Source organism: Psammomys obesus, unplaced genomic scaffold, assembly GCF_907164565.1.
Source record: "Psammomys obesus unplaced genomic scaffold, mPsaObe1.curated_primary_1811, whole genome shotgun sequence".
Taxonomy (NCBI): Eukaryota; Metazoa; Chordata; class Mammalia; order Rodentia; family Muridae; genus Psammomys; species Psammomys obesus.
The window spans coordinates 215160-226600 of record NW_026594418.1 but is presented as its reverse complement, the minus strand read 5'-3'; the positions used below and the strand labels follow the sequence as shown (position 1 = coordinate 226600).

Genomic DNA, 11441 nt, shown 5'->3' with positions numbered 1-11441 from the left:
CCAATAAAACAGGGTCAGATGAAAGGGGAGGAGGTCCTCCCCAATCAGCAGACTTGGAAAGGGGCAGGGAGGAGTTGAGGGAGGAAGGGAGGGTTTGGGAGGAAATGAAGGAATGGGATACAGCTGGGATACAGAGTTAATAAAATGTTACTAATAATAAAAAAATAAATAAAGTATATATATATAAATATATATACTGTTTAATATATATATTTATTTATTTTAAAAGAAGCTGTATCTGCAAAGGCTGGTTGACCCATTAGAAGTTCAGTACTTTCAAGAAAGGTTGGGATGTTACACGTCCAAGGTACCTGAGGTCTATGGAGAAACTTCCCCCACCTTCCTGTAAGTACTTCTCTGATGTACCCACCAATGGATTTTCAACTTGATTCATGACTTTTTTGTTCTGTAAAACTGTAAAACTGCTTTAGTGTTGGAACATGGAATTCATGGTAACCTGAACCCGTATTGCTGGGCCATGATCACTCAAAAAAAAATGGATCCAGAGTAAACTACCTCTTATTCCATTTAAGATGAGTCGTGTATACAACCAGATCAACAGCATCACAATTGCTCTCTTTGTACCATTTCCAAATGAACCATTTCTACAGGCCAGAAGTAACTGCATGTTTACAAAAGGAGGGCTGAAGAGACTTGAAGACACACCTTTTGTTATGTGACTTATAAGTTAAATAGGATTTTTAATGCAGGTTAAAATGGAAATAATAGTTACTCACTTGAGCAATTCTAATGAGTTCATAAATGACATAACCAGAGCCAACTTGGGGGTCCAGCAAGCAGGCATTTGATTTAGTTTCCTTACTCTAATTCCTCCTATCTTTCCTCTGACGTCTTCATCTTGTTTCCTCCCGTGTGTGTAGGCATCAGTGGCTTTAAAGTGCATGTCGTTTCTTCTCTCCCTTTTCTTTCCGTCTCCAGCATCATTGTCTAGGGACGGCACAGATGCGGTGACTGACTGGGGAAAGGGTGATGCCCATTCTGAAGTTTGTACTCAGCTTCTCATTGACTGGGGGCTTGAAGGTGAATTTTTGCATAAGAGCGGTGAAGAAAATGAACAACTCAGACCTGGCCAGTTGTTCTCCCAGGCAGGTTCTCTTTCCTGCAGGACAAAAACAGAAGAGTCACTTCCTCAGCTGACTTTGGTGCATCTTAGGGCTGGTGTCCCCAATTTCCTACTGCAACTGCTGAGCTGACCCTGGAACTTGTGACCAGCTGATTATCACCAGCAACTTTGTGATTTGGCCATTAGAGCCCCATTCAATCCGGCATTACCGACATTTGGCACAACAGCATATCTCAGATGTGTGTTTTCATTTTGTCAGCACAGAAAATTGTCATTGCCCCAGGTATCCTGTTTCCTTGCATTGAATATTGATATGCAGAAGTAAGACCTGGGCAGGAAGCGTTCTCACAAGCCTGGGAGCCATTGCTCTAGGACACCTCATACCATACACACATGCCCTCTGAGTATTCATCCAAGGGTTTGCGTAAACACAGGTATTTGTGTCTATATTTATTGTTGTGTCCATCTACTTGTCACTCTCTCTATTGAATATCTGGGTTCACATATCTGGGTGGTATCTGATGAGACAGGGCAACCCCATCACCCCACTGTGCCTTTCCTCCATGACCGCCCTCATCAAGTATCTCCACAGCACCGCACCACTGCGTCCAATCTCTAGCCCATCTTTAAGCCTTTCTGTGTGAGGACGTGTTTGTGCATATGTGTGCTCATCAAGTGTGTACATGTGTGTACATGTGTGTGGATGCCAGAGGACAGCCATGGGTGTTGATCCCTGAGTGCCATGTCCCCCACCATTGATAGGTAGGGCCTTAACTCTTCAGAACTTGTCAAGTCAGTCTGACAACTGAGGCCCAAGAGGCTCTCCCTTCACGTGCTAAGATTATAAACACATGCCCTCATGCTCAAGGTTTTTGATGTGAGTTCAAATTATGTTCTATGCTCCCGAGGCAAGCACTTTACCAAGTGAGATGTTCACTCTGCTGCCAAGTGTTTTCTTTCTTTCAAAATAATGCTTTTCTTGGCTGAAGAAAGATTTTAAAAAGTCAAGAAAAAGAAATTTGTGAAAAGAACAACAAGAATGCCCAGATGTGCATTCAGACAAAGCTATTTATTAATATTTGAACATATTTTCTACATGGGATTTCCAACATGATTATAGTAGCAAGAATGATAGCATGCACCAGTCTCTGCAGGCTAATGTATAAGAAGCTGCATTGGTTTTCAGTGAAATTAAACATTCTGCAATTTTCTGATGGATGTATGTTTCCACTACATTGTCTGACTAGTACACGTCGTTGGGGAGATAAAATGAAAGCAGACCTGAAGAGGTGCACAGTAAACATAAATGTGTTAGGATGATGCCAGCATCTTACTTTACACCTGTGTTTTTCGCTATTGTATTTCAGTTCTCTGTTATCCTCATGCTCCTCCTGTTAACCTGTCATGAATAACATGGCTTGCAACTCATTAAATAATAAGGATTTTCCTCTAAGAGTCCACATACCATGATATGTAAAGTTAGCACCCAGAGTTCATGGTGTAACCTGTCTGCAACCTTCTCTATGACTGTCGTGATGCTAAGCCTTCCTTATTTGACAATTACATGAAATATTCTGTTTCTTCCTGTGCATGGATGGGCAGGTGGAAACTTGTTCAGCATGGAACATGTTGAAGACACTTGTGTGAAGGCCTGTGTGATGGGTAATCTTGCTTACCGGGTGGTTTAGGTAAGAATGGCCCTCATAGGCTCCTATATTTGAATGCTTAATTACCAGAGAGTGATGGCGAGAAAACTGAGGTCTATCTGCTAGGTCCTTTCAGAAATGATTGTCCTGTAGGTCGTTGAAGTGAGAAGAAAGACCTGTCCTGAGTACACATGGACACATGGTAGCATCCAGTTGGGCAGCACTTGTCGCCTGACAAGGCTGCCTCTTCCCGAGCCTGTGACTGTGTTGCTGTGTCTACTCAAGACCAACCCACTCCACCTTCTTTAGTCTGTGAACCTGGGATCTCTCCAACTCTGCAGGAGACTTTCAGGTTTTCAGGTACAGGCTGCATTATATGTTCCTCTTATTTCAAGGATTGCAGGATTTTTTTTGGGGGGGGAGCTGGGGAGCACTGGTTACCCACTCCTCTTACTCTCCAACTAGCTGAAGGACATTTTGTCATTATACAGCGATGACTGTGTAAATAAAAAGAGTAATATTCACACATGCTGTTGACAGTGTCTGTTCCTTGATCATCCTGATCAATGTTGGTGTCAGAGCTCATGCTAGAGAAGAATTTTTTTTTCTGTTTTTTCATTTCGTATCCCGCCTCTTTTCTCATTTCTCTCCACTAATGGCACAAGTCATGGTGGAAAGTGTCACTCTTAAACAAATGGTCCTAGGTGTTATAAGAAAGCAGGCTGAGTAAGTCATGGGAACTAGTCAGTGAACTTAGTGCCTCGGTGGTTTGTGCATTAGTTTCTGTCTCCAGTTCCTGTTTTGAGTTCCCAGCTTGCTTTCCTTCAGTGATGGACTGTAAACTGGAATTACAAACTCAATAAACCCTTTCTTCTTTAGGTTACTTTTTGGTCATGGTTTTTTATCAGAGCAATGGATACAAACTAAGACAGAGGATTTCAAGGAATAAGTAATTCTGGAATAACTGGTAAGGTAAAACATACACTTTAAGCTCCCAGCCCCAAACCCTGAGAGAGCACAAGCTGTACCCTTCACTAATGTGTCTCTTATTGTATCGGTAGAGGGCACATCTCTTCAAACATGCACTTTCACTGCTCATATCTGGTATTTCTCTGGAGAATGCAGTCATTCAACTGGGAAACTCGAATAACACCACAATGTTCACCTAGCCTATGTGAATTGAATATGGGTAGTTTAGTTGAATATGTGTAGTTGACTATGTGGTAGGTAATCAAGTAGGTGTGCACATAAGGTAGGTTATTAAAGCCATGACTTAATGGGATATCCACAGTCTGGTAGCATCCTGTCCTTGCTTTCTGGCAACCGAGATGTGACCGTGGTCTTTAGCCATACACACCTAACAAATGCTCTTTGTCATTTGATAGATCCAAGTGCAGGACCCAGGGCCAGCTGACCACAGACTAAGACCAGTGAAACCATGAGCCAAACAAAAAATTACTCTTAAGAAGTTGAGAAGAAGAGGGATGGAGGGTAGGCTGGGAGGGGGCGACAGCTGGGATACAAAGTAAATAAACTATAATTAATAAATTAAAATTAAAATTAAAAAGACAAAAAGATGAAGTTGTTCATCTCAGATATTGTATGAAGGAGGGTAAGCTAACAAACACAGCCTGGGCTAAAGGCTACTGGGACCTCTTCCCTTTCCCCCATATCAGAAAAATGACCTACTGAGCAAATTAAGAGGGCTGATACAGGCTATCTCCAATGGTCTTCACCATCCCTGCTTTTATGTTCTATGACACCACTTGTAAATTTTAAAAACATTCCTATTTCATATGTTACTCATCCTAATATAATTATCTCAATAGATATGAAGCTATCTGTTAATTTTGGCTCTAATACAGGAAGGCATAAGTCAGCACAACATGTGAACGTATGACTTTGTTGTCTCTCTTCTGTGATAACATATAAATAACGATAGTACATCTGGTTATCTTTTTCAAGAGAAGAGAGGCTATTTAATGTCACAGCTCCAGGGAAGTTGTCTTTAGAAAGTTCTAGAAATGGTAAAGGAAAGCACATACATGCAAAGATATGGCTGTATATAAAATCCAGACTTCTGTTTTGTCAACCCAACAGGTTTTTAGGTTTACCCCTTCTGGTTCCATTGGGCATCTCCAAGTAACTGAATTCCATTTACCTTTGTCAAGAAGAAATGCTAGAGCAAAACAGTTGACTGCTCTTACCTTGGTATTTGGTATTTGCACTAGGACTTCACAAATATTCCAAAGACTGTAGGACTTACTGTCCTCCAGATCTAGGGCTGGTCTTGTTTTTTTTTTTAATTAAAATATTTTGTTTTTAATTTTATTAATTACAATTTATTCCCTTTGTATCCTACCTGTAAATCCCTCCCTCTTTTACTTCCAATCCCACCCTTCTTCCCTCATCTCCACCCATGCCCCTTGCCAAGTCCACTGATAGAGTAGGTCCTCCACCTTTTCCATCTGATTCTAGTCTATCAGGCCTCATCAGGAGTGGCTGCATTGCCTTCCTCTGTGGCCTGGTAAGGCTGTACTTCCCTGAAGGGGAGGTGATCAAAGAGAAGGCCAATTAGTTTATGTCAGAGACAGTCCCTGGTCCCATTACTAGGGAACCCACTTGAAGACTGAGCTGATATGGGTTACATCAGTGTAGGGGTTATAGGTTATCTCCATTCGTAGTCCTTGGTTGGTGTATCAGTCTCAGAAAACACCCCTGTGTTTTGGTTTTGTTTTGGTCTGTTGCTCCTTGTGGAGCTCCTTGTGGAGCTCCTGTCCCCTCCAGGTCTTTCTATCTCCCCCTTCTTTCATAAGATTTCCTGCACTCTGCCCAAAGTTTGGCTATGAGTCTCAGCATTTGCTTTGATATTCTTCAGGGTAGAGACTTTCAGAGGCCCTCTCTTGTAGGCTCCTATCTTGTTTCCTGTTTCCCCCCTCTTCTGATGTCCATGTTCATTTGCCTTTCTGAATGAAGACTGAGCATCTTACCTAGAGTCCTCCTTCTTGATTAGCTTCTTTTTAAAAATTCTTTATTAATTACACTTTATTCACTTTGTATCCCCCCTGTGATTCCCTACCTCCTTCTGTCCCAATCATTACCTTCCTCTACCCTTTGCATGCATGCCTCTCCCCAAGTCCATTGATAGGAGAGGTCTTCTTTTCCTTCCTTCTGATCCTAGTCAATTAGGTCTCATCAGGAGTGGCTGCATTGTCTTCTTCTATGGCCTTTAGGTGTACAGATTTTAGTATTTTTATCCTATATTATATGTCCAATATCCACTTACGAGTGAGTATATACCCTGTGTGTCTTTCCGCTTTTTAGTTAGTTTGGCTAAGGGTTTGTCTATCTTGTTGATTTTCTTAATGAACCAGTTCTTGGTTTCAGTGATTCTTTGAATTGTTTTATTTGTTTCTAATTTATTGATTTCAGCCCTGAGTTTGACTATTTCCAGCCAACTACTCCTTTTTGGTGTGTCTGCTTCTTTTTTTTTCTAAGGCTTTTAGGTGAGCCATCAAGTTGCTGGAATGAGATGTTTTGAATTTCTTCTTGAAGGCAGTTAGTGATATGAACTTTCCTCTTAGCACTGCTTTCATTGTGTCCCATAAGTTTGGGTATGTTGTCTCTTCATTTTCATTGAATTCTGGAAGACTTTAAATTTCTTTTATTTCTTCCCTGATCCAGCTGTCATTGAGTAGCGAGTTGTTCAGTTTCCATATGTGTGTAGGCATTTTGCTATTTCTGTTGTTGTTGAGGTACAGCTTTAGTCCATGGTGTTCAAATAGACTTTCAACCAAGATTAATAAAAAGACATGGAGAAGGACACTTCATACTCATCAAGGGAAAATTCTACCAGGAAGAAATCACAATCCTGAACATCTATGACCCAAATACAAGGGCACACACATTTGAAAAAAAATTAATAAAACTTAAACCACACATAGATCCCCACACATTAATAGCGGGGGGCTTCAACACTCCACTCTCAACAAAGGACAGGTCAACAAAACAGAAATTAAACAAAGAAACAATATCTCTAACAGAGGTCTTGAATCAAATGGACCTAACAGACAATTACAGAACCTTTCACCCAAACACAAAAGACTTTACCTTCTTCTCAGCACCTCATGGAACCTTCTCCAAAATAGACCATAGAGTTGGTCACAAAGCAAGCCTCAACAGATACAAGCATTTTGAAATAATCTCTTGTATCCTATCTGATCATCATGGACTAAAGCAGGATGTGTAGTTCTAGGCTGGCAACCGAGTGCCCTATTTTTTTTATAGGTTACCAGAAGTCATGGAGTGACAATTTTAAGTGTAGATATTACCAGGCCTGTGTGCTTTCACTCTGTCTTGAGGGATCATTAGCAACAGCATTTGAATGGCCAGGATATAAAGTATGTTAGGTTAACCAAGATTAGCTAGGCCACTGATATGACTTGGAAACCTCAGTAGGTAATATGTTTTTAAAAAATTAAACAATATCATTTTGAACACTTTTTATGCAGCAAGATTCTGACTAACACATAGATAGGACATGATCTCATGAAATCAAAGTGTAAGGGCCTCTTACTTGGAGGTCAGGTATCATGTATATGTAATAGAGAAAGAAGCAAAATAGGAATGAAAACTTAAGCCTGATGTGTTCTATCCACCAATTGTTTGGGTACATGGTCTTGAATAAGGAAGAGCTCTCCGCTTAAGTGGAGTCTACTTGTAAGATTAGGTAGATACTAATCTTTCTTTCCTTTTAGGTTGCTAACAACTCCATTACCTTGGTGATTGTCTGAGGTAAGTTGTCTGCTAAAGAACCATCTAATAGGGAATAATACAATTGTCAGTAGTAAAGACTAGTGAGTCTTTCTGTCCAGCATTTTTTATGTTACAGTTGATATGAATAGGCACTTTAAGTAAGATGAGCCATGAAGCCACCATGGGGAAAAGATTTAGCAATATGAAAGGAATAGATCTATGCAGGCTTCACTTGGCCTAGAGGATCATCTTCCTTTGAAAGCCATTGTAATATACTAACATTTCTTTCACTGCAGCATTAGAAAACAACACAAAAATCACTTATATGGAATGTAAAAAGAGTCATATTTCTAGACTTTCAGTATCTAAATCAATAACTAAAAATAATTAGAATAAACAAAATCCATTGCTGAGATTTTAGCTGTAATTCAAATCTTTAAAATTTTTTTTTTTTTTGTGAACAGGAAGACTGGACAGATGTTCTGTATTCTGTCAGCTTACCTATTAAGGTGAATTGTGAAAAGTCAACAAAGGTGACAGGGGAACACAAGCAAAGGACAAGAGAACAAAATTAGTTCAAGCCAGACAACACCAGGGAAGCCCAGAATTTCTTAGTGTGGCTTCTGTGAAGCATTTAGCCCCCGTCTGATGACAGTGTTAGGAAACGCACAAGCTACAGTGTGAGAAAGTCTGGTGGAAACTGAGCTCTAGTTACAGCCCATTTACCAAGTCTGTGTCCACATCTGTGCAGTGCTCACTGATTCCAACTTAAAAGGCTGCAGTGGGACACATGCTCCAAGGGGCAGCTCTGCCTCATCTTCTACCACACTACTCTCTTGCTCTCATGTGTGTGTTTGACATGATATATGCTCAGTACACATTTATGGGACTAAGAGTCTACAAAATTACTTGTAAATATATGCATAATGCATAGAAGCCAGTAACTGTAATACAGCAGGACAGTTTGTTACTGGTTCAACAATTGTAAGACTACAAGTATTTGTTCATAGTTGGCTGGAGAGAAAATACAAGAAAGAGGGTCATCATTACGTTCCCTTGCCTAAATATCAGGTTACAGAGCACAAATATGGCTAACTAGATTTTTAAAAGGATGCTTGAAATCATAAAAGACAAATGACTTATTTGTTCAAGGAGATCTTGTATAGGACAGAACCCAATCCATGTACGCAAATGACAGTTACTATTTTTTTTTTCCTTTTTTAAAAAATTACACTTTATTCATTTTGTATCCCCCCATAAGCCCCTCCCTCCTCCCCTACCGATCCCACCCTCCCTCCCCTTTCTGCATGCATGCCACTCCCCAAGTCCACTGATAGGGGAGGTTCTCCTCTTCTTTCTGATCTCAATCAGTTCTCATCAAAAGTGGCTGCATTGTCCTCTACTGTGGCCTGGTAAGGCTGCTCCCCCCTCAGGGGGAGGTGATCAAAGAGGAGGCCAATCAGATTATGTCAGAGGCAGTCCCTCTTCCCATTACTATGTAACCCACTTGGACACTGAACTGCCATGAGCTACATCTGTGCAGGGGTTCCAGGTCATCTCCACGAATAGTCCTTGGTTGGAGTATGATTTTCTGGGAAGTTCCCTGTGTTCAAATTATCTTGTTCTGTTGCTCTCCTTGTGGGTTCCCTCCCCTCTAGCTCTTACCATTTCCCACTTCTTACATAAAATTCCATTCACTCTGCCCATCAGTTGGCCATCAGGCTCAGCATCTGCTTTGACAGTCTATACTGCAGAAGCTTTCAGAGGCCCTCTGTGGCAGGTTTCAAGGTTGTTTCCTGTTTTCTTCTGGCTTTCAGAGGCCCTCTGTAGCAGGTTCCGAGGTTGTTTCCTATGTTCTTTTTCTTCTGATGTCCATCCTCTTTGCCTTTCAGGATGGGGATTGAACATTTTAGTTAGGGTCCTCCCTTTTGCTTAGTTTGTTTAGATGTACAGATTTTAATGGGTTTATCCTATGTTGTATGTTTATATGAGTGAGTATATACCATGCGTGTCTTTTTGCTTCTGGGACAACTCACTCAGGATGATCCTTTCCAGGTCCCACCATTTACCTGCAAATTTCATGATTTCCTTATTTTTCATTGCTGAGTAATACTCCATTGTATAGATGTACCACAGTTTCTGCATCCATTCTTCAGTTGAGGGGCATCTGGGTTGTTTCCAGCTTCTGGCTATTACAAATAAAGCTGCTACAAACATGGTTGAGCAAATGTCCTTTTTGTGTACTTGCGCCTCTTTTGGGTATATGCCTAGGAGTGGTATGGCTGGATCTTGAGGAAGCGCTATTCCTATTTGTCTGAGAAAGCGCCAGATTGATTTCCAGAGTGGTTGTACCAGTTTACATTCCCACCAGCAGTGGAGAAGTGTTCCCCTTTCTCCACAACCTCTCCAGCATGTGTTGTCCCTTGAGTTTTTCATCTTGTCCATTCTGATGGGTGTAAGGTGAAATCTCAGGGTTGTTTTGATTTGCATTTCCCTAATGGCTAATGAGGTTGAGCATTTCTTTAAGTGCTTCTCTGCCATTCGATATTCCTCTACAGAGAATTCTCTCTTTAGCTCTGTTCCCCATTTTTTAAGTGGATTACTTGGTTTGCTGCTTTTCAGCTTCTTTAGTTATTTATATATATTTGATATGAGTCCTCTGTCAGATAAAGGGTTGGTGATGATTCTTTCCCAATCTGTAGGCAGTCGCTTTGTTTTGATGAAGGTGTCCTTTGCTTTACAGAAGCTTTTCAATTTCTTTTTTTTTTTTAAATTGAAACATCAATTTATTTGTATTTGTGGAAAATATTTTCTTTTTTTTGTATTTTATTTTTTTCTTATCAGTTACATTTTATTAACTCTGTACCCCAGCCGTGTCCCGATCCCTCATTCCCTCCCAGTCCCTCCCTCCCTCCCTCATCTCCACCATGCCCCTTGCCAAGTCCACTGATAGGGGGGCCTCCTCCCCATTCATCTGATCCTGTTTTATCAGGTATCTTCAGGACTGGCTGCAAAGCTCTGCTCTGTGGCCTAACAGAACTGCTCCTCCCTTGGGGGGTGGGGAGGCCAAAGAGCCAGTCATTGAGTTCCTGTTAGAAATAGTCCTTGTTCCCCTCACTATGGGAAACCAATTGGTTACTGATCTACCACAGGCTACATTTGAGCAGAGGTTCTAGGTTACATTCATACATGGTCCTTGATTGCATGTCAGTCTCAGAAAAGACCCTGTGCCCAGATATCTTTGGTCCTTGTGGAGCTCCTATCCTTTCCTCATCAGACTAACTCCCCTTTTTCTTATGATTCCCTGTACTCTGCCAAAGGTTTGGTCATGAGTCATTGCTTTGAAAACACTGCTAGGTAGAGTCTTTCAAATGCGCTCAGTAGACTCCTGTCATATGTTCAATGCGCATTCCATCTGTCTTTCAAAACAAGGATTGATAATCTTACCCCATGTCCTCTCTCTTGATTATCTTTTTTAGGTGTATAGATTTCATTATGTTTATCACATCTTATAGGTCTATATAAGTGAGTATATACCGTGTTTGTCTTTCTCCTTCTGGGATATTTCACTCAGGATGATCTTTTCTAGATCCCACCATTTGCCTGCAAATTTCATGATTTCCTCCTTTTTGATTGCTGAGTAGTATTCCATTGTGTAAAAATACCACAATTTCTGTACCCATTCCTCCGTTGATGGACATCTGGGTTGTTACCAGGTTCTGGCTATTACAAATAAAGCTGCTATAAACATGGTTGAGCAAATATCCCTTTTGTGTACTTGAGCAAACTTTGGGTATATACCTAGCAGTGGTATAGCTGGGTCTTGAGGAATCACTATTCCTAATTGTCTTAGAAAGCGCCAGATAGATTTCCAGAGTGGTTGTACCAGTTTACATTCCCACCAGCACTGGAGAAGGGTTCCCCTTTCTCCACAACCTCTCCAGCATGTGTTGTCC

The 11441-nt window shown here is 40.9% G+C and overlaps 1 protein-coding gene across 1 annotated transcript in view; it reads right to left on the bottom strand.

Annotated features, from left to right (window-relative positions):
• Positions 1-240: 240 nt before the first annotated feature.
• LOC129685406 (cytochrome P450 2J4-like) overlaps positions 241-11441 on the bottom strand; it is a 45057-nt gene continuing 33856 nt past the window's right edge. Inside the window, exon 9 of the mRNA XM_055618950.1 lies at positions 241-1120. Within this exon, the coding sequence (XP_055474925.1) occupies positions 942-1120 (179 nt within the window). The 3' untranslated portion in view covers positions 241-941. The remainder of the gene's footprint in view (positions 1121-11441) is intronic.